Source organism: Lutjanus erythropterus, chromosome 10 (genome assembly GCF_056507025.1).
Source record: "Lutjanus erythropterus isolate fLutEry1 chromosome 10, fLutEry1.hap2, whole genome shotgun sequence".
NCBI classification, from domain to species: Eukaryota; Metazoa; Chordata; class Actinopteri; order Lutjaniformes; family Lutjanidae; genus Lutjanus; species Lutjanus erythropterus.
Genome location: NC_139326.1, coordinates 20,188,104 through 20,215,434, shown reverse-complemented (window position 1 = coordinate 20,215,434; position 27,331 = coordinate 20,188,104). Strand labels below are relative to the sequence as shown.

The following is a 27,331-nucleotide window of genomic DNA, read 5'->3' as shown; positions in this document are numbered from 1 at the left end:
TTATAAATATCTTATTTGCCCCAAATTTTGCATTGTCCAATATTTGCTGAACTGTCTTCTATATCTTCTTTGCGCTCACAGAGCTCAATTTGCACTCTTCCAAGTGTAAACTGCTGAGTATGGCTTGGTCAGAAATAACAAAATATATTCAACAAAAGCAACTTTCATAATTCTTGTTCTGAAAACAAAGTGGAACATCCTTTCCTCTAGTGCAGCATCAACAGAATTCACACCGGATAGCTGAGCTAAAAACCAGTGTCATTTGTTGTATTAACCACTTACCTGCTAATCAGGCATGCTCTAACCATTACTGTATTATGTCCTAAAGCTTTGGAGCCAACATCTGTTTGCTACTGTTGGCTTTGTACACAAAAAGTCTTTTACACGAATAATGAAGTTTGAGTATCGAATCCAAAACCACAATTGTTTGGCTGTGGAACACTTGTATTGTGTTGCAGAAGCTGTTAGCAGTAATTTTATGGCCATTTTTTTTTTTTTTTTCGCCATTTTTAGAAAACAGCTAGTCATCATCCACTTATGTTGTTTTGAAAACAGCTGAAATTGTGCTGTGCCAGGTAAGTCACTGTTTTTCTTCAACACGGACTAACTCTTCTTTAATGAAAAATACATTCACTTTTCACCCACTTCACTTACTCATTGTCTTTTGAAGACGTCTGCAACACTGGTGAGGAAATTTTATACAATAAACAGGCTATAAATATATATTTTTTAATATTACCTCACTGCTGAGAAGTTTATATCCATCATGAAGTTCAGAACCTGAGAAGTTCTTTGATATTTTCAGGCAATTCCTGATTTTGAGCTTAATTGCTTCTTTCCATTGTGCAACTCTCCAAATGAAGCAACACAATGACATAACAGAATGAGAGATGTGGTTAGGTAATACAGCTGGATGGTGTTTGCTTCGTCATGATAACACACACACACACACACACACACTCATGCACACTGATGGTTTTTAGGACATGGTGCTCCACATTGACCCAGTATTGTGTTACTCCTTCCATTACTGCTGACTAACTCTTGGTCTCTGGCTTGAATGATAGCAGCAGGGTGCACGGAGCGGGCCAGCGTCCGTCCGTGTCAAGTTATCTGGCACAGAGGAGCCTGGGAAATCTGGGCCAGCTGAACCCGATCCCTGAAACAGAGCCTTGCACCGCTGATTCTGGTGTTACACATGCAGCAGCATCTGGCACTCTCAGGCAAGAATGACCTTGTTGACATGAGAGGTCATAAAGCAGAAGAGTATGACGTAAAGGAAGGTATGTTATGCTTGCTGAGATGAGGTGTTAATACTCATATTTACACTGTTATTACTGTGGTATTCAAGCAACGCTATGGCTGTTCATATTACAATATCAACTTCATTTTACACCTGGAAGTTCCTGACTTCAAACCTTAACAGGCATGATGGAAAATTAATTTTAAAATCACCCAGAACAGCCTGCGTGCATCCAGTGGTGGAATGTAATTAAGTACATTCACTACTACAAATACAAATACCGTACTTAAGTACAACTTGAGGTACTTGTACTTTACTTTAATATTTTCTTTTCATGCCAATTTTTACTTTCAGATTTCAGAGAATCCTTCTATGATGTAATGGTTCTACCCAGAACCAACTCCGGGGGTTCTATCCAAAACTATTCCACCTTCTGGGTGCTAACAAGGACACATCCAGGGAGGTTCTACTCGGAACCTTTTTGACAACCTTTATTCCAAGGGGTTTTTTTTAGAACAAATTCAGAGTTCTATAATATAAAATACAGTATAAAAGAGTTCTAACAAGAACCCTATTATATTATGGTACGAATAACCCTTTACAAAAGAATATATTAAGGATTTCAACAATTCTTGAAGAAGGTTTCTTAATGGAACCCTTAGTCTTACAAAAAAACCTTTGATGACCCTACTACTACTACTACTACTACTACTACTACTAATATTACTCTACTACGGCTCAGAGTGAAATATTCTATTTTTCACCCCAAAAACATTCATCTGACAGTTTTAGGTTATTTTACAGATTAAGATTTTTACACACACAACATATGAAGAGTTTATAAAATGTTTTGTATTGTCATAAATTAAACAGTATACACAAATGCATCTAAACTGATTTGTCAGTTTATCAGTTAATCAATTGATAGAAAATTAACTGACAGTTATTTTGATAATCATTTACTAATTTTTCACGCACAAACACTTCATGGGTCGAGCTTTAAAAATATTAATAATACATTTTATTCATACAGGGCTTTTCTTGGTACTCAAAGACATTTTACATAAGATAAAAGATCAAAAAAGCAACACACACACAAAATATAAGGCATAAAATTAGTCACACATTAAAAGCAGCTCTGAATAGGTGAGTTTTGAGCAGTGATTTGAATGTGGACGGGTCGGTACAGTACAGTCCAGAGTTCCACAAATGTTATGGTTTTTGACTTTGCCTTTAATATATTTTAATAATATCCTTTTATTTATTTATTTTTTTTAAATAATTTTGAGGTTTGGACTATTTGTTGGACAAAACAAGGTGTCACTGAGTAATTGTGACAGCATGTCTCACTATTTTCAGAGTTTTTGCAAACCAAACAATTGATTGATGGAGAAAATAATCAGCAGATCAATCCATAATGTAAACAATCATCAGTTGCCATCCTATATAAAGCAGTTAAAAATTAGCCCCGCCTCAACTTACTACAACATTAAATAGTTAAACGGTCACAGGGGACATTTTACTGTCCTGATTGTACTTACACACTTAAGTAAAATTTTAATTGCAGGACTTTTACTTGTAACAGAGTATTTTCACAGTGTGGTATTAGTTTTTTACTTAAATAGAGGATCTTAATTCTTCCTCCATCACTACATCCATGATACCAGCACATTAAAAATATTCAAAGAAAATTTTATTTAATGTCTCAGCTGCAAAGCAGTTTTGTCACAAACATCTTTTTACTGTCGCATTTATTGATGGAGACGTGAAGTACAAACCAGTATCAACGATAACACCTGTACAACATCGTACAAACACAGCGGCCATCTTTAGAGGGACCTGAGAGGGATGACCTGCAACACCTCTTTCTCATTGGTCGATCTCACGCCAGAGGAGGAGCACCACAGGTTCGGCTGCAGGACTGTGCACGTTCTGCAGCTGATTTAATTATCATCAATGACAATCGTAACAACAAAAATGACAAAAGCAGGAACTCCAGAATAATGTAAACACACAGTGCCAGCTCTGAGAACAAAACCACAATTGAAGCAGAAAAAAAAGCAAAATATATGAGTACAAAAATGACTATTAACAATTTAATAAAGAGGTCACAAAAATATCTTTATTTACATTCTGTTTTTACCAGTTTACTTTGAAATGAAAATATAACTGGTAACCTGTTGTGAATCATCAGCACCTTGATTCTAAAAGCACCTTTGGACCAGAAAGATTTGTACTGTAGCTCATAATTTTAATTTTTTAATTTTATATCCTGTATTCAGATATGCTATGTGCTAGGATTGTCCATGTTGAAAAAAGAACCAAACTGTCAAATGTTGCGGGGGAACTGAAAAAACGACATTATAACAGTCTAATCTACATCAATTATTAGGTAGCCAGGTAGCTACTGTTTTGCTAACATTAGCAAATTTAAGATGTGACTATGTCACTTTTACAGGTCCCCCAGTAACATCTTTTAACCATCTTCAGAATTTAGTTTTCTTCTCAACATAGTCGAGCCTGGCACATAGTTAATTATGGAGGTTACATTGGGTGCCAAGCTTGCTTGGAGGACAGAGAAAAAGGGGCAGGATTTAGGAAGGCTCAGTTGTGTTTCTGATTATTTTTTAATTAGTAATTCTACAATTTTTTTAAATGTTTTTTGTTAAACATATTTTGCTCCTGTTAAATCACATTGATATGCTGAAAAAAGCCTGTTCATAAATTCACCGACATTTTTAATAAAAGAAATATTCAAATTTTGAAGAGCATTTCTGCCCATCTGAACACGGCTCGATGAACATTTAGCCCTACGTTTGTAACAGTCCAAATCTACATTCATCATCAGTGTTTTGCCTTGTTCTCTTGCTTACTTTTTTTAAAAAAAATCATGATTCATCATTAAATTTCTTATTGGAAAAGACCTAAATAGGTTAAAAAAAACATAATCCAGTAACATAAACTTAGGTGACCCAGGTTTGTTTGTGCTGATTAAGATGTGCTTGTTGTAGCATTGAGGCACGGTTTGGTTTGGACGTGTCAGTCTGTGGATGGCATGGCTTTCTGCCAGTACTGCATGAGGATACAGTCAGTATTACTGTAGTTAGGATATGTCCATTGGAATATATGTGGGTGTGTCACCCTGGTTATGACCCACAGGTGACACAACACTGTCTTTGGACCGACCTGAGAGTGCAGCGACCCAACAGCTTCAGCTTGTCACAAAAGCGAGAGGACATGGTGTTCTTCCTGCAAACTGGACCTGCACAAGATGGCACACGAGTCAGAGATCAAACACAATACAGACTGCAATAAAAGACATGCTGTAACGTCACGGAAACTGTGTATGTGTGTTGATAGTGAACCTGACAGACCAGACCAACAGACAGATTGAACGCTGCGTACAAACCTGTGTTGGTCTTGCATTCCTGCATATTGCACTTCCTGAGTGTTTCTGGTTTGGAGATCTTCTCACAGAGGCTGTTTGGCATTACGGCCAAATCCTGCTCACTTGCACAGTAGACTTCACGCTGCTGCTGCCCCCCACCACAACTCACAGAGCACTGAAAAGACACACACAAACAGTTAAGATTTAGTCCACGTCTATGTCTATCGCAACTGCCAGCCTAATCTTTTTTTTTGTGAACCAACAAATGCCCTCAATGACCCGAGGAAATCTCAATCATGTGTGCCTGACCTCCTCCCAGTCCCTGGCCTTCCAGTGAGTGCAGGGCTTTAGACTGCACAGCTCTGTGCTGTTTGGCCTCCGTGTGGTGTCACAGCGATGAGGTGCAGGGCAGTACACCAGCCGCTCCCTGATGCCTTCACCACAGCTGCCGGAGCACTGAGGAAAAAACAATGATTTAAGGGAGGTACCTGATTTTTACTGAGATGAGAACAAAATACTTACATTAGCATCAATATGAGGCATGAATGTGACAGTATTCATAAATTTGTGGAGCTGGATGTGATTACAGGTGAATTATCCTAAATCTTGCAACGAAATAGCTAATAATCGTGGGTACTGGTGAAAATGGTTACTAGAAAATGGGATGAAATAAACAGGAATATTCTATATAAATGAGACACAAATCATTCATGCAGGCAGCAGTTCAGTTATCAAAATGCAAAAAATTATAACTGAAATTAAATTACAAAAATATCTTAAAGAAAGAAATAAAACTGAAACTATCTGCATTGCTAGATACCACAAGGTAAGACAGAAAATAAACGTTTATTTTTTATAAACATGTTTAAAATTGCAAAAGTGAAATAAATGGAGATTTGATGTGTGTCATGCTCCTACCGGTCCCCATGGTGATATACTCCAGGTCATACAGGGCTTGTGGGGGCAGGTCAAAGTGCTGACGGGTCTGCTGGACACAGCCTGACAGTGGAAAGGTCTGAGGGGACGTTTATTCTGAGAATCAACACACTGGACATCACGGTACCTCCTCCCTACCACTGCACAGGTGTCTGGACACTGCGGAGAATATCACAGCGCACAGTGGCTAAGAAATACATGTGAGAACTGCAAGGGAAATAAAGCCATCTGGAAAAGTAACTGGCAAATAAGGGGAATCACAATAAAGTATCAAGTGTAATTAACAAGTAATAAATATAATTATCGGCTTCAGGGACTGAAGGAAATCTAACGTTACTCACCTTGCTCCAGCTGCTGCTCTGCCAGGTGGCACAGGGCTGCAGATGACATGTGCGTGCAGGCTCAGGTCTCTTCATGTTGGCACAGTCCTCATCACTCTGAGAGCTGCATACTACTGTCCTCCATATCGCTCCGATCCCACATGTTGTTGAACACTGCACGGAGAGATGAGATTCTTCACTTATGTTTAACAGTCTTCATATATTTGTCATCAAAATTTCTGATTTTTTGCAGATCGGTTCTGTCGGTCCTGGGAGAGGGACTCCTCTTCTGTTGTTCTTTCTGATGTTTTTTTGTCTTTTTGAGAGGGAGTTTTTCCTCATCTGAATTACAGTTCTGGGGACAGATAGTTGTCTGCTGTCGTACACCCCTTGAATAACTTTTCTCTGGAACATTAACATTAATCTGCAGGTCAAAGCTTTTAATTTCATAGCAGTCATTACATGCTGGCTGGGAGGAAAAAGATCTCAAAAATCTCGAAAATTGCCAGCATTAATATCAAGTATTTAGTTAAAGAGCTGAAATATTCAAATTTACTGACATGGTGCTTTAGAGAATAGGATAATATGCTCATAAAACGTGTACCCACCTCGCTCCAGTTTCCTACAACCCAGAATATGTCCATACTGACGGGCTGTCTGGCACTCAGGTTGCTTTGGTCACTGGTAGAGCTGCTTGAGGGGCTTTCTGGTTGCTGGTTTTGGCTCTTTGCGCGGCCGCCTTTGGACAAGGAAGAGGGCTTTTTAGCCCGAGAGACTGAACTGTTTTTCTTGGGTGTCACGGCAGGCTTCTTTTGTTTAATAATCTTCACCGTGGGCTGGGGTGAAGCAGTGGTGTATGGTTTTCTTGCAGTTGTGGAAGGAGCTCGTGTTGTGTGGAAGCCAGCTTTCGATGGGACCGAACTGTACCTGGGAGTGGTGAGGGGAACCCCGTGCGTCCAGTGGCTGTATGGATCGATACGAGGGGTGGTGTTGGGATAATGGCGAGTGGTCTTTGCCCATGTTTTAGTGCTAATGTGTCGGGTGGAGTAGGTGGTGGGTGCTTTGGTTGTGTGCAAGGTGGGTGGACTTGTTTGTAAAGTGGGAGTGATGAGTGTATGTGGTGTTGGTGTGGTTGATTTAAGAGGATTTTTGAACGATGTAGATGTGGTCACGTCCAGGTCAATAATCCCCTCCTCCTCCTCCATCGTCCTGTCCTCAACAACATAATCATATCCTGGAGTGTACATCACCACATTTGGTGTACTTCCCTCCTCTCCCTCTTCCCTCTCTTCAACCTTTTCATTTTCCACACTAGTTGCTTTTCTGTCATTTTCAGCAGCTTTAGATGTGAAACCTTTTCCTCTCTTATCATCATTTTTCTTCACTTTAACATCAAACTCATAATCATCTGTGTCTATGATTTCAGGGATTGTGGTTTTAGGGGTTGAAAGGGTGGTGGATGTGGTGGTGGTGGGGATGAAAGCAGTCGTAGTTTCTTTGGTGGTTGTTTTCTTCCTCACAGTGACAGCAGCAGTGGGTGCAGCTGTGGCCGTGGTGCTTGAAGGAGCCCAGGTAGGTGTGGGAGCAGGATGCTTGGTGGGGTGGCTCTTAGGTGGGACAATGCGGCGGTATTTAGGAGGAGGCCCGGGTCGTCTACGGAGACCTGAGTTAGGGCAGCTCTGCAGGGCACATAGTGATCTGGACCGAGGTTTGGTTGAGAGGTCGCAGGTCTTCTTGGGTAGTGCACATGTGACGGAGCGTGAGCGAACACCTCCTCCACATGTGACTGGACACTGCAAAGACGAAGAATGCCAGGGATACATTAATTCAGAGAGGGTAAAAAAATAATATATAATTCCTTTGGCTGCCATTTTTGTGACTGGTTCCAACTTGAATTTACTGAAGAGATAGATCTATAGATCTTTTCTCTCTATTGTTGTCTATCACTCTATTTATCCATTATTTAAAATATATCTTCTGTGGCCGGCTGCAGGTGTCTGTTTTTGTTTGGGTCAATGGAAGTGATCTGACAAGGGTGAGTGTTGTTCAGATAAACAAAAAAAGATTTTATTAATTATTGACAATCCATAAAAAGACAAAAAGAAAAAAACTTACTTCTTCCCAGTTGCCGACAGCCCAGTCCTGTCCACAGGGCACGTCTCTGTTGCAAGGCACTATAGGTTTGGGTTTAAGGAGATGCTTGCACTCAACAGGGTGGAGCACCCTCTCCTCGCCCGACACAGTGCGAACACATAACACAGTTCGCTTCCGCACCCCATCTGATCCACAGGTGGCTGTACACTGCTGCCAGCCACCCACCCACCACCTGAGGAAGAGAGGAAGAACAGAAAAAGAAAGTGAAGAGAGAGACTACTGACAGAAGTGATCTGATAGCATTAAAAAAAAAAAAAGAAATGGGGAGCACATGGCAAGTGGATGATGTTGCCATCTCTATCTAACAATGAACAGGCCCGGGTATTGTTTCAAAATGTTTGATAGTATTGCCAAGTTGTTTCTGAGGAAAAGATGTTTGTCATTTATATCAAGAAGCCAAACTTGTTATATAAAACTTTAATCACATTTCTAAAAAATATATGTTATAAAATGTTATGTGCCCTCAGAACATAAGCAACTGTGCATGAACTTAATTAAAGTAGAAATAGACAACTTTTTTTGCCGTACTTTATCATTATGAAGTAAATCTGATAGCACAGTGTAATGGCTATACAATAATGATAACAATTAATAATAATATCCACCACAAGCGATGATTTTTCCCTGAAAAATGGACTAAATAGACTAAATTAATAAACAAATTCACACTTCTTCTCCTAATGTTTTCTTCTAATATTACTCCCCCTTCCACTCTGGCACAACCCCTGTTGCTGTTACTTGTTTGTATGAAGTAATAACGTTATTAGCACTCTCAAGTACTCTTTCCACCAATGGCTATTATTGTGCAATGCGCCTCATTAAAATAGCTCATGCCTTACCAAATTCAGTATAAATTTGTGACCATTAAAATGCATCTCTTTAGAAAACACAATTCTTTCTCCTGTTTTATTTCCAAAATTTCCACCTCTTCATGGAGCTGGGCTCTGACGCTGAGGAAACGGTAAGTGATGTGTGTTCCCGTCAGATAGTTTTCCTGTAGCGGTGATGAGTAAGTTGAGGGGTAAGTTATGGTTAAGCATAGCAGAGTGAGGTCAGGGTGAACGCATACCGTATTGATGGGGAAACAGATTTTGACACACCTGTTGTTTTTGCCACAGCAGCACAACAATAATACCACTGTGAAACGCTAGGGGGCTGACAAGCTGTCTGTTTCCACTTTAAAACACTAAAACTGACAGAAACCTTGATTTAAATCAAGAAGTATGTCATCAGAGAATGAGTAAACAAGACTATAAATTTGACCAGGCCATCAGTGCCAACTTTTGGTACTTATTTTTAATATTTTGTACAAACACATTTTGGTCGTTACCAAGAACATACTGAGGTTCCATACCCAGCAATAAAGATGAAATATTAGTGATTGAAATAATTAGTTTTGATGGTTGAATTTTTGCTGTTTGTCATTACAGTGAAACCCATGGGGCAAAGGAGAGAGAACGCAGTATCACTATAACGACTAACTGAAAAATGTTGATTAGGGCGGTGAAACGACTGCCTAACTAAAACCACAGTACAACATGTTTTGGGGGTCGGAGCAGTACTGATAGAAACACAATTAAAATGCATTTGAGAGTGAAAGGACCTTGCAGGACAGTCCACAGTCTTGCATTTTCGGTGTCTGTCTTCTGGACGGCTCTCTGGGTCACATAGAGACTCATCCACTACACCCATGTCCATCTCAAAACACCTCACGGGCTGGTGCTGCTCACCTACAACAGCCCAGAGTCAGACAGAAAGCAGATGGCCAAGTCATGAAATACTTTAACTACCACAAATGTACAGGATAAGATTTGTTCTTGTCTAATGCAACACCAACCTAAGCCACAAGTGGTGCTGCAGTCTGTCCATGCCCCGTGTCTCCACCTGTAAATGGGTTCGAGGACCTCATTTCCTGTCTCTTTGGTCTTCTTGATGATGTACTCGTACTTTATACCTGGGTTCTTCTCCTGAAATAGCAACTGGACAACCACATTAATTACTATTCAGAGTACCATTTCAAGACTGACTAGACTGTCATATGCACATATAATGTCAATCTGATTCTAGTATCTGGTGGTTTGGAAATCTACTACTTCTACTAATCTACTAGTCTACTTTTGAGAAAACAATTGCTTGGAGATATTTTATCCTTCACCCAGAAATGTACAAGGCTGATTTGAAAAGCAATCTAAGTTTGCAAGTTTTGTTTGGTTATCCATCCTTAAAGGGACAGTTCATCCCAAATAAAAAAATTGTTGCAGAGTTGCTGAGTTTTGGAGATATCGGGTGTAGAGATTTCTGCCTTCTCAGCCAGTGTTTTGTCGGCCTGTGTCAAGCTTGTGCTGAAGATGCTGTTAGGCAGGGCCCTGTGTTGAGCGCCCACCTCCTAACTCCCTCTCTGTTTCTGATAGAGAAAGACACAGCAAACACAGCAGCCTCTGACTTGTTTCTCCCCTGTCATCTCTCAGACCACTGTTCAGCATGAGCTGAATGCATACTGACAAAACACAACAAAGATGATGTTGGGATGCACAGTTCTGAAGAGAAGATGCATTATTGCACAAAATATTTCTATAGGTATTAATAACTTACTTCTTTGATTTGTCACTTGACCTGCCTGGCTGAACCAGTGATATTTTCACATGGTAAGGTGAACACTTTTTAATTGCACTGTTGTGTGTGGAAATATTTGGGTATAATTACTATAAGAGACTCAAAGCCCCAAAAAATGGCATTTAAGACAGCCGTAGTGCATCTGCTCACAGTTGAGAAGTCACAGCTGAGCCAAGGAGGATGCCATTAATGTTTACATCCCACGTGAGCACAGGCCTTTCGTCCATGAGTAGATGCACGCTTCCTTCTGTACGGCGATATGGTTGCCAACTGTAGTTTGGTAGGCAAAACTCAGCAACTCACATCAAAACTATCTAGATGGATTAATACCACTAGAAGTAAGATTTGGGGGTGAATCCTTTCACATCCGTCCCTTTTCTCTGTCCCTGATTGGTTGAAATAACTGGAATAAAATAATCTATGCATGTTTAAAAACTGTGAAAATAAATATCCTCCACCCCCTTCAAACACACGAAACCTCTGTTGTATGATGATCTACCTGCAGCATGACTGGGTGTCTGGTGGGTCCAGGAGCGGTGAGGTTCTCCATGTTCCCGCTGCGTTCGTAGTAGAACGTCGTCCCGCCGGCCTCATACTCCCCGTTCCACTGGATGATGTAGTTGCCGTTGAGGAAGTACTCCTCCGATGTCTCGCTCCTCAGAGCCAGGAAGTTACCTGCCTCCGCCACTTCCCTTACCAGGATGTCCCGCGCCCCCTCAGGTATCACGCCCACGTCAGTGTACCCTGGGAGAGTTGGGAAAGGAGTCAGAGTCACAGCGAGGTAATGGATGGCCCACCATGGCTGCTGCCACACTCACATCCAGACTACCAGACAGTTTCTCTCTGATCTTTAATAGAGGGTGGGCTCAGTCTGTGGGGGTGGTTGGCATGTGTGTGTGTGAGTGTACGTGTGCGTATTCGGCGTGGGGGGCACTGCCCTGTCTCTGGTTTTTATTGTGTTTGGATGGGGGGGGGGGCTGGATGGGGGAGGACGAAAGCAGCTATGAGTAGGTCTCTGGAGTTTAATGATGTTTGTGGGAAGGTGTGTGTGTGTTTCTGTTTGTGCAAAAAGAGGGGGAGGTTTGCCCTTGGACTAAGCCTTTTGAAGTCTTACACATCTGGGCTGGTTATCTGGAAAGGATGCTGTGCAGCAAACACACACACACACACACACACACACACACACACACACACACACACACACACACACTCACACACAGAAAGACAGAGGGAAAGAAGGAGGGATGTTTTATTGTTTTACAGGCTCTTTTTCTATGAATCTGTCTCTGCCCTGTGTTGATTCTCCACACAGTACACTCTTAGAAATAAACGTACTAACTAGAACCATTAAGGGTTCTTCTGCTTGTCTCCATATAAGAACCCTTTTTGTCCCTGGTAGAACATTTTCTTCCACTTGGAGCCCTTTCTACCTAGAACACAACATAAATGGTTCTACCTATGACTATTTGTGAAAGTTTCTACCCAGAACCCCTCATGAGAGGTTCTACAGAAAACCTTTTTAATGTGTAATGGTTCCACCAAGGACCCTCCCTGAGGGTTCTATCAAAAACCTTTCCATCTTCTAAAGGTGCTAAAGAACCCATGCTGGGGTTCTACCTTGACCCTTTGTACATTCAAAAGGTTCTATCTAGAACCCTTTTATATTTCAAAGGTTTTAAGTAGAACCTGCCCAGAGGGTTCTAACGAGAACGCGTTTATGTTCAAGAATCTCTCCACCTTCTAAGGGTGCTAACAGGAACCCACCCAATGGGCTCTACCGAGAACCTTTTCAAATTCCAAGGACTTTATCTAGAACCAGTCCGAGGGTTCTATTGAGGATCCTCTTAAGTTATGATAAAAAAGAACCCTTGACGAAAGAACTCTCTCTTTCATAAAAGGTTCTTCGGATGAAAAGGTTTCTAAATTGAGCCCTTAGTCCTATGAAGAAACTTGGACAAACCCTTTCTCCAAAAAGGGTTCATCATTAGCAAATGGTTCTGAGTAGAGCCTCAGCCCTTTTAGAAGAACCCTTTGGGAACCCTTGTTTCTCAGAGTGTAACATCAGCCAAAGATATGTCTCTCTTTAGACAAATACAAACATGGGCCTGCAGACGCATGCATGCACACGCACACACACCCACACACATACATAACACACACACACACACATCACACCAGCCAAGTACAGCAGGACAAACAGCTGCACACTGTGGACAAGAAGGCTGCCATGACAACAAAGAAACAACACAATGGCGTAATGCTAATGAACTGTCCTGAAATGACTTTCCGCCCATGGACATAAATTTGATTTTGGTGCTTTTTCACACTCCTCTGGTGGGAACATCAAAGCTTTTCATCGTTAATAGGTTGTCTGTTTTGTGTTACAACAATTTTATAATTGTATGAATTCTTCTGTTGAGATAATTGAATTTGTTTCCAGCTGCTAAAATAACCTTTGTGCTGAACTCACCAAAGCCCTCTCCCTCATCAAACGACTTGTAGACCGTCTCACAGCTTGTGCCATCACCCAAACAAACTCCACAACGATCCTCCACTGCATTTGAGTCAATTCCATAGTCACAGCCCACTTCCTGTGGACAAAACACACATACACACACACACACACACGCACACATAAAAAAACAACCACAGGCACATTACAGAGTCACATAATCAGAGATGACTGATCCATTTCAATCCAAATTCAATATCTAAATTTGGATATCTGCCTGTACTGATGCTATACCAATACCAACACTATTTTTATTTATTATTACTAATATTGTTAATAGTGGTCTGGAAAGTAGTTGTATGTTATGGCATCTTTTAGCCATTGCGGGGTGCTATAGGATTTTTGCTTATAACATTCACATGTGCAGCTGATAGGCTGAGGGACGGCCCTTATTTGCGTAATTTCCCATGATGCTGCTGCTGGGAGTTTAAGTTTGCTATGTTATTCTAAAATGCAGATGTGTCTGTTTGTAATACAGTATGTTTGTTCAGAACATGGTGGTTTATGTTGGTTTATGTTGATAATTGTCATTTTTATGCTGGTTTATTGTTACAACATGAGTAAGGTGGCTGGTACATTTCTTCACTCCAGCTGTATCATAACATGGTCAATTGAAAAGTGTCTCCCTCACATTATGGCTAAATTCCATCAGGCGTGGCTGCGTTGCATTATGGCCGCTCCACATCAGTCGGAACTGATCGCAGCCCATCTACACAATGCTTCTGATTCCACCAGCAGCACCTTGGCGCATCCCAGAAGTGACTCTTAGTTCCACTCTGCTTCAAATGCATGCTGAGTCTATCAAGCATCTAGCCTGTTGCTGAGTCTCTCAATTAGCACAGAGCAGATCGATCGAGTTAATTTTCAAAATAAAAGACCTTGTGCAGACTCACGATCATAAAGACCGACAGAAAAGAAACTATTTAACCACATAGCCTGCTTATCTGCGGTAGAAGCACAAAGAGCAAGGAAAGACAACCTCACCAACAAAATCTAATCAGGCGGTTAAGAGGATAAGTTTGCACAGAAAACTGAAAAACTCCTCCCTTCAATTCAGTGTATCTTTTGTCATTGGATTTTCCTTTCACAAATGGGCAGATTCTTTATTTTGATATCAGCCTTATACACTCACCAGCCACTTCATTAGGTACACCTGTTCAACTGCTTTTTAACGCAAATATCTAATCAACCAATCACATGGCAGCAACTTAATACATTTGGGCATGCAGACATGGTCCAGACGACATGCTGAAGTTTAAACCGAGCATCAGAATGGAGAAGAAAGGTGATTTAAGTGACTTTGAACGTGGCATGGTTGTTGTTGCCAGACAGGCTTGTGTGAGTATTTCAGAAACTGCTGATCTACTGGGATTTTCACACACAAACATCTTTACAGAGGATGGTCCAAAAAAGAGAAAATATCCAGTGAGCGGCAGTTCTCTGGGCAAAAATGCCTTGTTGATGCCAGAGGTCAGAGGAGAACGGCCAAACTGGTTCAAGATGATAGAAAGGCAACAGTAACTCCAATAACCACTCGCTGCAACCACTCACCAGATCTCAACCCAATAGAGCACCTTTGGGATGTGGTGGAATGGGAGATTCGCATCACAGATGTGCAGCCAACAAATCTGCAGTGACCAAAATCTCTGAGGAATGTTTCCAGCACCTTGTTGAATCTATGCCACGAAGATTTAAGGCAATTCTAAAGGCAAAGGGGGTTCAACCCAGTATTGGCAAGGTGCACCTAATGAAGTGGCCGGTGAGTGTATATTGGCCATCACCTGCACTGCTCTTTAAATATCCCATCGGCACTGACCGTTGAAAAACCCACATCAGTCGACCACTATTGCAAATGACAACATCCGGTCACAGTTTATGGAAAAACAGGCCTTTTTCCTTTGTTTTATGTTTTATTTTATGAAATAAAAAAAATTAAATCAACCGATTTTTAAGAATGACAAAGAAAACACCTTGTATTTCAATTTAAATTTTTGTATCTTAAAATGACAATCAAATAAGCACTGTTTTTTTTTAAATAAAAGTAAAATCCAACAACCAAAAGGTACACTGACCTGTTCATTATATTGTAATAACACTGCAGCTGATCTCATGCATCCTGCTCCACTAACCCCCCCCAGTCTCTTGTAGTCTCTTACCCAGCCACACTACCTTGCACACTCCGTTGACGCAGATGCTCCTGGACTTGTTGTTCACGAAGCACGGCGTCCCATCTGTCACAGTGTCGAGCATCTTCTCCGAAAAATACTCACCGAGTGGTCGACAGTGGAGCTCACAGGGATGTACTGAAGACAGGAGAGGGTTGGAGAAAAGAGCAGTTTAGTTTCACTCCCATGAAATGCTGACTGCAGTGATGAAAAGTAACATAAAAAAAAGTAAAGTACATTAAGTCAAGAAATGTACTTCATTACAAGTTTGAGGTGCTTCTTTCTTTTCATGCCACTTTAACGGAAGGAAATATTCTACATTTTACTCCACTACAATTGTCTGACAGCTTTACTGCTTTCTACTTCACAAATTTTATTTTTATGCAAAATAACATATTAAGACTTTATAAAATATGTTTTGTCATAAAGTTAAGTACCCAACAGTTAATACAAGTACAACTGAAATAATTGGTCCATCAATCAATTAGGTGATTGTCAGAAAATTAATTGGCAACTATGTTAATGATCATTTTTGGGTAAAAACGTTTCATGGTCCCAGCTTCAAAAGAGTAAAGTTGTGCTACTTAGACTGTTGGACTTTGGCTCTGGCTTATTGTGAAAACATTTCTAACTATCTTTAACTTTTTACAAACCAAACAATCAATCAGTTAAAATAATTGGCAGATTAATCCATAAAGAGAGTAGTCATTAGTTACAGTCCTATACAAAATAGTTCAACCAACCAGAAAACCCTGCTTTTACATTAATGCATGAGCAATAATAATATAATAATATAATAGTGTAACAGTCACAGTGGCATTGAGTCATTTAGTACTTTTATAGTTTTAATGCATTTTCCTGATTATACTTACATACTTTTTCTGAAGTAACATTTTCAATGCAGGACTTTACTTGTAGAAGAATATTTTTATAGTGTTGTATTAGTACTTTTACTGTAGTAAAGGATCTGAATACTTCCTTCACTTCTGGCTGAATGTGCATTCAGTCAACTAATGTCAAGCCCACCTATCAGGGATGGATAATAAAGGGCTTTTCATTCATGACAAAACATCATAAACCCCCCAAAAATAACATTTATTATGTAGACAGTGATTTGAATATGGGAAATGACACCAAAAGAATGGACTGAACTGTGCTGAAACTCTGTATGCTCCTGCTGAGATACAGTCGATGCATCATTAAGGTCTTTTCCAGTGTAAATGCTGCCCTCTGATGGGTGATATATGCAGTCGCTGCTACAGACCTTCTGTGATATGGAAAAAATATGCTAGGACAGGATATATATTTTTCTTCTTAATTTTTAATTTACAAACTGCGCAAAGTACTGGTACATAAAAAGTCTCTGAATACTGTCTGGTTTTGCTCCAAGCCAAACGTCAGGCAGAACAATGAAGACTGAACTGAACTGTAGTCTTGAACAAGCACTTAAATCATTTTTATAGCTTTGGTATGATGAACAAAAACATTATAATGTTAAACATGCTGCATATAATCAAAGTATCAATACTTCTGACAACCTTAATCTGTGGTACCTAATTGTATATTTGAGGCTTTGACTACTTACATGGGTTTGCCACAGGAATCCACTGGTAGAGCTCATTGTGGTAGGGCACAGTGTCAAACTCACTGCACAGCATCTCTCGAAACGTTGGGCTATTCTTCTGACAGGGTTTGGTGTTACAGGTCCGATAACGCTTCCTTTCTCCAGTGCAGTACTTTCCCCCAAACTCTGGTCTGGTGGAAAAGAGTCACACATGTGAATCAGCCAAATGATCAGTATTGTTTCAGAGTGGTATCTGTTGAGGAAGAAATGCAAGAAAGGTGGATTATCTGAAGAGGGATTGTATGAGGAACTTGTCGATAGTCACTAGATGCTAGTCAGCAGGCCCCTGGTTTGCTAAAGCAGAGAAGGGCACCAGCATAGAAGCTAATCAATGTACTGCTGTGGACAGGGTCAGCAGCAAAGCATATTTTAGCCACTTAAAAAAGGTCCACCTAAAAGATAAATACATATTTCCTGGTGTATGTTATATTTGGCAGTCAGAGATGTTATGTATAAGCCAAATATTTCTCTCTCCAAACCAACCAAACTCCATAAGTGAAATCAGTCATTTTACCCTGCAGGACACAGCTTGTTGGTCTTCTGCTGCCTCGATCTGTTTAATTCATTTTATCATTGTGTTGTGTTTTGAAAGGATAGTTCGGATTCACGGATTCAAACTAACAGATCAAGGCAGTGGTAGACCAGCAACTCCTGTGTTCCACAAGGTAAAATGATGGGTTTTGTCTGTTGAGTTTGGTTTGTTTAGAGAGAGCAATATTTGGCTTATATGATGTCAATTTCCTGTCAGAAAAGGCTGTCTGATGGCAAAGTAGGGTGGTGGACCTTTTGTCGCTAATCCTGTCCACACCTGTCTGCTGCATAACTGCCATGCTGCTGATTATTGATCAGTCTCATACAACCCCACATCAAATAACCCAAACCATCCCTTTAATCACAGAAAGGGCATAAGAAATTGTTTAAATGTGCTTCATGGTGTGAGGCAGATCTAGACTCAGCTCTTACTTAGGGTTGTTACATTCCCTCTCTGCCGACTGAACTCCAGTTCCACAGGTCCTGGAGCAGTGAGACCAGGTACTCCACTGTCCCCAGCCTCCATTCACCGTCTCTGGCAGTTTACCCACAATCACACACTCTCCTGAGATACACCACTGAAGGGAGAAAATACTGGTCAGATCACAAGTAACATGACACATTTAATACTCTCGGCTCTGCAACAGCACCACCCTCATCTCTGCTGCGCTAACCCTCTCCATCCCCAGGCTAATGAAATCCAAAGCCTGACAAGACAAAGCAGATGGCACCACCCACCTTCTCTGGTCCACAGCGAGTGCCGTCTATAGGCGAGTCCAGTTTGGACCGACAGGACCCATTCACTGAACACCAAAGAATCTGGCAAACATTCTGAAAGAAAGGTGTAATCCAGTGAGAAAAGGATTACAAAAGATTTCTGACTTTCAGTTTTCAGCTGGGGAACAATACTCACATCAACCTCATGGCAGAAGGTGGCGTTTGGGCCGTACTGGAGCTGGCACTGGTGGTGCGTGGTGTATCGGACGCCGAGGCGAGCCAGTGGGGTGGTCAGGTCCCTCTTGGAAGGGCGGTCATCCAGACAGAAACCCCAGCCGCGACTGAGACAGACAAACAAAGATGTGATAGTGAATAAGTGACCTTTTGATGAAAAAAGAAAGTTGCACAAGGTGTGGTGGTTGAGAGAGATACCTGACAGAGAAACAAAAAGAGAAAACTTGAAAGATCAACACTTTGCAGAGTTTACAGAGTAGATGTAACATCTAAACAGCTTATTAGGTGAGATTAAACAATTCAACTGTTTCGTGTTGTCTGTAGATGTTTAACAGATTACGCTCAACTATTTCTCACTTTAGTCCAAATGAAAATTTACAGATGCCAACATATTTCAACACAGTCATGTGGTTGAAATTCTTGAATTGAACATTAGATTCTGAGAAAATTTCTTGTTATAAGTCGAACGTTACAATAGCAAATCATACTGAGTCTACAAAAACAAACTCTGACCTCTGAGAGCTTGAGGTGAAATTGTAGTTGTCAGAAATGAATGACTGAATTCGTCATTGACACGGTTTTAATGGAGATGAATGAGAGTCAAAGGAAACAGGGTGTGACTTGTTTTCTAATGTTCCTTTAGGCTCTTGCTTTTCCGTAATTTGCTGGATTTCATGCCCTCCAATAAATTGTGCTTGTTCAGCATATTTACACTCATGTTCTTTGTTGCTTTTTTTAAAAAAACTTGGTTCATTATGCTTTGCCACACATCAATGTTTGTATAACTTAGTTTTGTTCCAACACACACCACACCCACTGGATCTTTTCACCACCTCCATTCAAATCTGCACCAGCATATCCACTATATCTGTATCCAGGAGGAGTATGTGAGTGAGTGAATCATGATCTTATTTCATGATGTTATTATTTTGGCCCCAGAAGAAAGGATTAATTCAGCCTTACTCGAGGAAGCGTGTGATGTAGTCTTTGGAGCAGGAAGACCAAGTGAGAGGCGAGCTGTCGTACATCAGCTGTCTGGACATGATGAACGGGTGCCTCCCCTCCAGCTCACAGTCATTACCCTGGCCGTCATGATGGATCCCAAAGCTGCGTTCAAACACAACCAAAAATGACCAGTTATGATGTTATCATTTCTCAAAGAAATGTTTAACAAGAGCAGATCATCTTCATGCTCTAGCTGCCATGATGTAGGAACCCCAAAGCTGATTGTCCCTCTGAACTGCTAATTTCAACAGAATTCAACAATAACGTGTCCAATCCTGTGCTACAGGCGAGTACTACATTTGCTTCCAATTTGAAAAAGTTCCAAAGTCGTTTAATAACTTTTGTTTTGGCATGTCTTACATTGTTTCCTGTTAGTACAAAGCTGTAAAGTACATTCATTTCAGTTTGAACAAGAAACAGCACAAGCACTTTGTTTTATTTGTACATAATGAACACAGTGTGGGAGTTGGAGCTTGGAGACAGTTCCATCAGGAAAGGAAGTTTATTGATTTCATCCGCTTGTATTCATTCATTACTCTTAATAAACCTTATGCCTCCTGGCTCTTTCAGATTTTAACTAGAAATGAAGTCTGCAGCAACTCTCATTTTATAAGCTACAACTCAACAGTGTTCTGGGATAGAGAAATTGGATTAAAGCAGCAAAATGTATTCATGTGAGTATTATACTGAAGTTCAAACCTGAGGTACGTGTACTTTACTTGAGTATTTTCTTTTCAGCTTTTGTTACTAGCACTAAGATTTTTGCACATAAAATACATGAACTGCTGATAAAATATGACATTTTGTTACAAATTAAACAACCGTGTATGTAGTTAGAACTGAAACTTGGTTAATTAATCAATTAAAAAGTTATATTTAATTGAAAAGAGGTAATGCCTGCACACTTACTCCATACAACAAAAGTTAAACAATGACAACATTTCAGTGCCATTAGTGTTGATATCCAGGTTCAAAGAATGAATTTTAGAGTTCCCTTTTTTCCCCTCAGTCAGATAAATTTTAATATATGTGGTGATGAATTTGCTTTTTTTTTTTTTTTTTTTTTTTTAGATGTGTTTGATATCTTTAAATATAGCTTTTGTATTACTGTTTTGTACCTTTTTTTCCTTGGTAATTTATTGAACTGTTAATGGTTTTTGAATGTTTCTTACCCTGGGCAGTTTAGATGGTTAACCACACCTGTCATCATGGAGCTTGTCAGCTCACTGAGGTGGATGATATATAAATATGGGTGTGTTTTTCACTGAAAACATTCTGATCTGATGAAAATCCAAGTGAGGTCGTAACATAGTCATTGTCGCATGGAGCCAGTGTGTAGGCACTACCTTTTTTCTTTGCCATTTTTTTCTGATAGTCTTACACCTGTGTGATGTGCATATAATTACTTTGCCTCTACATGTTACATTTCATGCGAGAAAACTCACCTTCTCTATTGTGGTGCTGCTTTTCCTTTTACTTATTTTAATCATCATTTATTTTTAACAATCTTGAGGTATGGACAATTGATTTGATGCGAGTATTTATACTTTATATATTAAGTATTGTGAAGCTGTCACCTTTGGGCTCTGGGTAATTGTGACAGAATTTCTCACTATTTCTCAGAATTTTTACAATCAATCAATGAATCGAGAAAATACCAAATGGATCCATAATTAAAAATAATCATTAAAAACACCTCAACTACAACAGTAAAATGTTGCATTTACATTGATGTGTGAATAATAATAGTCTAATTACATTATATATATATTGTATAACAGTTACAGGAGCTATTTTTCTACACTGAGCACTTTACTTTTTACTTTCAATACTTTAATTAATATGTTCATGATTACAGTTACATTATTTAAAAAAAAAAAACAGTGCAGGACTTTTTCTTGTAGTGGAGTGTCTTTACAGTGTAATATTAGAACTTTTACTTCTATTAAAATTCTTCCTCTACCACTTTATTAAAGAAAATATGGTTTTCTGTGTCAAAGTAATTCAAAGCTGAAAGCAAATCTAACCTCTCAGTCCTTCACTTAAATTGTAACTAAATGATCGACACCCACACCACATTCATTTTCTCAGGTATCAGTTTTGTTTGTTGTCTGGTTACTAAATACTGGCCATTACCTGCCTGCTATACAAACAGTTCACTAATGGGCTGATGAGCTAATGCTGGGAGATTTAATCACACAGCCGTATCTTCTTCTACAGTAACTGATCATGGGAACGAGATGCTTTCTTTGTCAAATGACCCATTGTTATGATATTCCATTATTCAGGGATTCACAACAATTACACACACACACACACACACACACACACACACACACACAGACCTGTGGCCCATCTCATGAGCGACGGTGAAGGCGACAGGTAGTCCTGAGTCCTCATTGATGTTGCAGCTGCGGTGTGGTTGACACATCCCAGACAGATGAGACAGTCCCAGAGTCTCACAGGGCTGATTCATTCCAGCACAGATGTCTTTCCTGCAGGGGAAACACGGCTTGATTATGTGTGTACATGCTATATTTCTACCATAAAAGGGCCTAGCATCAGAATGTATAATCAGTCTATTTTATTTAAGTTATATATGTCCTTAAAATGCATATGTGTGTGCGTGTGTTTCACTTGCCTGGTGACCAAGACAGCCAGGTCGTGATGAGCTGGGTGTGTGTCGCTCTGTGGATTGAGGTTCTTCTGCCAAGCACAGAAACTGGCCAGTGTGGTGTCTGCATGGTGAACAATCTTCAACCCTTTCTGCAACAGACAGCAGAATTAGAAACAACACTCTGCACATTTTGGCATCAGCTGGTGGTTTAACATCCTGTCATTGGAGAATTACTACAGATTAGTTTTGGCCTTCAGGAAAAATGCTCATTTTCATTCTTTCACAGGGAATTTAGAGATCAGCGTCAGTTACAGAACAGTAAGCAGCAGATGCAGGTATTCACCAACTTCAGCGTGAGCACAGTTCCAGCAGGGCTACAATGGACATAGTTTGCATTTTATTTTGACATGGTAGGTTCTCCAAATCAAGAAAAAAAATCAAGTCTGATAAAAATCAAGGAGAGTTCATAATGTTCATTGGGGCTTGATTCTTCAGCTGGATTCTCGGCGTGCAAGAAGCTTGAATCACGGCCAAATGAAGGTGAGTCTTCCAGTTTACCTCACCTCCTATCAACCCCAGTGAGGAATGCTTCATAGACATGCATATGCTTTTCTTGTTCCAACTTCAATATATGCACTGCCAATGCAAAAATCACATTAGAGTTTCTTAAGATAACACTTTCAGGGGAATGTTACCTCTTCTCCCTGCAGGAGAATGAGGCGAACCAAGATGACGTGGATGGCGTTCCCAATACTGGCATCATGAAAGATCCCGGCCACCTGGCAACACAGAAACCATTCACAATTAAAACTATTTTAAAACTTTAACACATGTAGGGACACTTTAGAGCAAATGCAAAGAGAAAAAAAAAGTTAATTAACTAACACTTTCTGTGAAGACCACAACTATAGTGTGCTATGGGGGCATTTATAGTGCACTATAATGCATTCATAATGTATTATGACTACATTCATAAACACACATAATGCTTTCTGGTGTATATCAACAGTCATAAAACTTTACAGACGTGATTTATAATGAATTGTAAGTTCAAGTGTCTTATGGATGCTCTTGACTAGAGGTTAACATTCAGCCCTACTGTTAATATTGTGCATCAGAAAGTATTCTATGTCTTTATCAGTGTAGTCATAAAGCATTACAAATGCATTATAATACACTATGAATGCCCTCATAATGCACTATAGATGTGGTCTTTGTTGAAAGCATCACTGTTGATTCTAACTCCTCACCATGTTCATGATGGTGAAGATGTAGGACTCCACGTTATCGCTGCCATGATATTCTATGAGTTTGGAATCAGCCACCACCATGGTCTCCACCCACCGCTCTCTGCTGACGGAGCGCTGCGAGCGGGACCGAGTCTGATCCTCCTCCCTCTGCTGCTCCCTCTCCCACTCTTCCCTCTCCCTCTCCACCTGGACGGAGTTGCTGGGAGCATCTACAACATGCATGGATAATGAAGGACGATAATTAAAGCACACTTGTGGCCTATCCTTGCTTGACACAGAAAAATACTCACTTGTGTACAATTAGTACAATTACACAAACATCTGCAATACCATACACATACTATACACACACACTTTCAGATATGCACCTTGAACTCCACAGGGGCTGGGCGTTTCTTTGGACTGGAGACTGCGTTTTTTTCTGTGTCTTTCTGTAGTAACTTTTGGATAGACAACGTGGGGCTGTGGAGTCCCTGCAGGCTCATCTGAAGACTTCTGGACAGGTTCAATGAAAAAGTGTCCCTCTGGCAGGGAGAAGAACCCTCTCTGAGGAAAACAAAAATGATATGGATGAATATGCATTGAGCAGAAATGATTGAGTCTTATTACTTGATATCAAAAATCTGAAAAACAGGGCAAATCTGCATTGTCTCTATTGTAAGGGACATGGCATTCCACTCAGTCTAAGCTCCAAATTATAATTAAGATTAAAAAGATTTTTTATTCCAAATTCTTGCCTAATGCGGCTTTAAGTCTCCTCTGTAATACATTCTCAGACTGTGACTACAAAGAAAAGTTGCAGCCGAGTAACCAGCAAGCTTCTGTGTTATAACATTTAGAAGTGCAACAACAAATCACCCAAAATTGTAGTGTTTTAATAATTCCCACACTTAAAAGGTGAGAGGTTGGAGTTTCTCTTGAAAAGCCTGCTGAAAAGGTCATTCCTCAGTAATTTCCATCATTAGTCAACAGATCTTAATATGAGCCTTTCTCCTTCCCTGCCTGAGGCACATTCTCTGTCTGCTGCAGCAGCAATACACACACTTTTCCCTAAGTATGCCATGCATGTTCGCACTGGTGCAGACTATTTACCTGCTGATCGGTGAGGTCTGCCCATGAACACACACATAGACAAGTGCATAGAAACACGCCCCCCCACACAAACACAAACACCACACCTACATGAAAACACACATGCTTGCAAACACACAAAAGAGGCTTCTGTCAAATCTCTGATTTTTCCTTGTAAACACACACATTATGAATGTTCCACCTCCAGCTCACTGTTTGCTTCTATTCATTAAGGTGATTGTGTGTGTGTGTGTATGTGTGCGTAAAATGTGTGTGTGTGGGTTTTATGTCAAGCTGAGTCCAAACAAGCCCAGACTGTTCTGGGATGAACGGCTCCCTCTCCTCTTAAACCAACTTGCAGAAGACAGAATGAGAGCGGCGGATGCATAATTCTTTCAAGAGTCAAATGAATGTAATAAGTACAAGTGAGCAAAAGAATTTTAATTTGTTTTTCTTTTGCTTCAACAGTCATTCTTACTTGTTAAAATGTGTATGCACATGAATACACACACAATGGAAAAAAATCCCATCACATGCATATTGAGTCAAACAAGTCCAACAAAACTCTTAGACTGGGTTGCACCAACAAATATTAATTTAACCTAAGTTTAGTACTGATCAGAGTTTATCCGAACTAGGTTTAAATGAGTAAGTCAAGATTTAAAATTAAGCAGAGCCTAGTAAGTATTAAAGAGGAGGAAACCAGTTCGCTTTTGGCTGCTCTGTATTCCTGTTTGCTAGCTAACTAAAATTTTACAAAAGGTTACATTGTTTGCCTGCTAGCTAAAAAGTTGAAAAAAGCTTATTGTAATGTATTGTAATATATGCTAGCCAGTGAAAAAGTTACAAAACATTACATTGTTTGGTGGCTAGCTAAAAAAGTTAGTTAGCCTCTCCAGGCGATGATGGTCCAGCAGAGAAGCTCTAATTTCTCCTCCTTTTAGAACTTAAACTTGTTGGATGAATGAATGGAGCATAATGAGTAATAGATAAATAATAGCAGATAAGAAAACAGACAACATTACAGTAAGGAAAGAAGAAATTATCTGGCAGCAACTGCAGAATGTTTCAACAAAGTTTATGTTTAAATATAAAACTGGGTCATGTTTAGTTTTAAGTTTCCTAAACACTGAACTGAGGTTTCCAGAGAGGTTTAAATTTAGTCTTTCTTCATTTGAAAGGGTCGACAGAATTTAAAGTTAAGCCATGATTTAATCAGATTAAAAATGTATCCTTGTTGGTGCAACCCAATTTGGAATATTATTGCTGCATGTGATTCTTAGCTCTTCTCTGTGTTTGAGGAGCCAAAGGCAGATGTAAAAAATTAGGCCATGCAGTGCTTACAGTTTGGCCGGTTGTGGTTCTACGGGTCTACCCTGCTGTTTGCTGCAGCTACGCACTGTTCAGCTTTCTGGGTCATCCTGACATGTTTTACATGTGTTTCTTGGACTGTGTGTTGCAACCACATTCATTCAGCAGTCTGCAGAGCTCTGATTGGATATCCCATTTCTCCACACAGGGAGTTCAGAAAGTACAAATCCAGAGGAGCTCCACCTGTTACACTGAACTTTATAAAATAAGATAGAGAGTCCACAGACTAGAACAGAAACTTTGTAGGATACAGCTGATCTTCCCAGGCTCCTTTGTCCCTGTGAAACCACCAGAAGAACAACACCGTTGCAAATGATAAACATTCGTTATATGTTATTTTTTTCCCAAAACTCAGATTAAATAAAGTATTTGAGAAAGGGTTTTCCAGTGACTCAGAACGTGGCCTTCAGCCAGGGGTCCCTGAGCTGTGGTGGACTCATCCACAAAGCATGCAGGCTGATATGTGTACAGTCAGCTGGGAAAGCTTCCCAGAAGTGCACAAAGCACTCAGCAGATTTCACTGTTGCTCTGTGTCTCATCCTATGTGACAGGATTAACAGTTTAGCAGATTAAGATTTGTTTTTGCAGTGGCATCATCCTAGTGCAAGACAAAACACATACAAACACTTATGATGCATGTAAGGGCGAAGTTTTAGGTTGATTCTTTGCTAATCTCTGTTATCATTTCTTGCCGTCGTCTCCTATATGTTCTTCTGTGTGATAAACTTCCACCAGAGTCTCTGCAGAAAAAAAAAGCAGGTGGTGGAGATCAACCAAAAAGGAATGCTTCAGAGAGGCCCATCCAAACATCCAGACCATTGCTCTGCATGATCTGTATTATCTGCATACCAAATGCAGTCCTACTGTGCAACACAGCCTGCAGGGCATTGCTTGTACGGTGTGGTTATGGTGTTACTTGTGATCCTTAAATTACCATGTACAAACCCTGTGTGATGTCTGCGTTAAACAAAGACAACTTGAAAGGAGACCAACTAGAACTTTGTTTCCCCTTTTTTAAACAAAAACAAGGTATTATTCTGGAGCCATTTTTGCTATTAATCCTGAATTCTCTGCCAGCTGAAACAGCCCTGCCCTGGAGTTCACTTTGCACTTTCGCCACCTCATCTCCCCCTCCATTAATCTCCCTCCTCTGACCTAGAGGAAGCATGTTTGGGTGTGAGGTGCCAGCGCCAGGGGAGGTTACCATAACACAGGTCTGTGTTCTAAATACATCGGCCATGTGGAACTGCTTTACTTCTGTTTCCTGCTTCTGTGGGTTTTGTAGCGCTGGCCAACTGGGTCTGGAATAAAGTCTTTGCTGTTACGCAGCCTGTGGCCTCAGCAGCGATTAGTGGGACACAAGGAGAGGTGGGGGCGGATGGTGCTCATTACTGCAATATGATTAATCACAACAATCTTCTATCAAACAAACTCGCATTTGTTCTAAGACAGCTGTTTCTCGATAATTACAGGTTTCACTACACTTACTTGCCCTCAGTTGATTTTTTTTACTTCACAAGATAATTCTGCCTGTGAGCTAATTTCTTCCTCAGAGGTCAAAGACATTATCATTTTTCATC

The 27,331-nt window shown here is 40.2% G+C and overlaps 1 protein-coding gene across 1 annotated transcript in view; it reads right to left on the bottom strand.

Annotated features, from left to right (window-relative positions):
- Positions 1-3,949: 3,949 nt before the first annotated feature.
- Positions 3,950-27,331, bottom strand: part of LOC146320369 (A disintegrin and metalloproteinase with thrombospondin motifs 12-like) — a 29,470-nt gene continuing 6,088 nt past the window's right edge. Inside the window, 22 exon segments of the mRNA XM_084728605.1 lie at positions 3,950-4,505; positions 4,653-4,806; positions 4,941-5,087; positions 5,550-5,726; positions 5,909-6,061; positions 6,496-7,680; positions 8,003-8,213; positions 9,645-9,771; positions 9,879-10,020; positions 11,154-11,398; positions 13,125-13,245; positions 15,336-15,469; positions 16,917-17,086; positions 17,919-18,064; positions 18,225-18,317; positions 18,400-18,544; positions 19,401-19,544; positions 21,788-21,937; positions 22,084-22,208; positions 22,755-22,838; positions 23,310-23,518; positions 23,678-23,855. Coding sequence (XP_084584731.1) covers positions 4,207-4,505; positions 4,653-4,806; positions 4,941-5,087; positions 5,550-5,726; positions 5,909-6,061; positions 6,496-7,680; positions 8,003-8,213; positions 9,645-9,771; positions 9,879-10,020; positions 11,154-11,398; positions 13,125-13,245; positions 15,336-15,469; positions 16,917-17,086; positions 17,919-18,064; positions 18,225-18,317; positions 18,400-18,544; positions 19,401-19,544; positions 21,788-21,937; positions 22,084-22,208; positions 22,755-22,838; positions 23,310-23,518; positions 23,678-23,855 — 4,539 coding nt within the window. The 3' untranslated portion in view covers positions 3,950-4,206.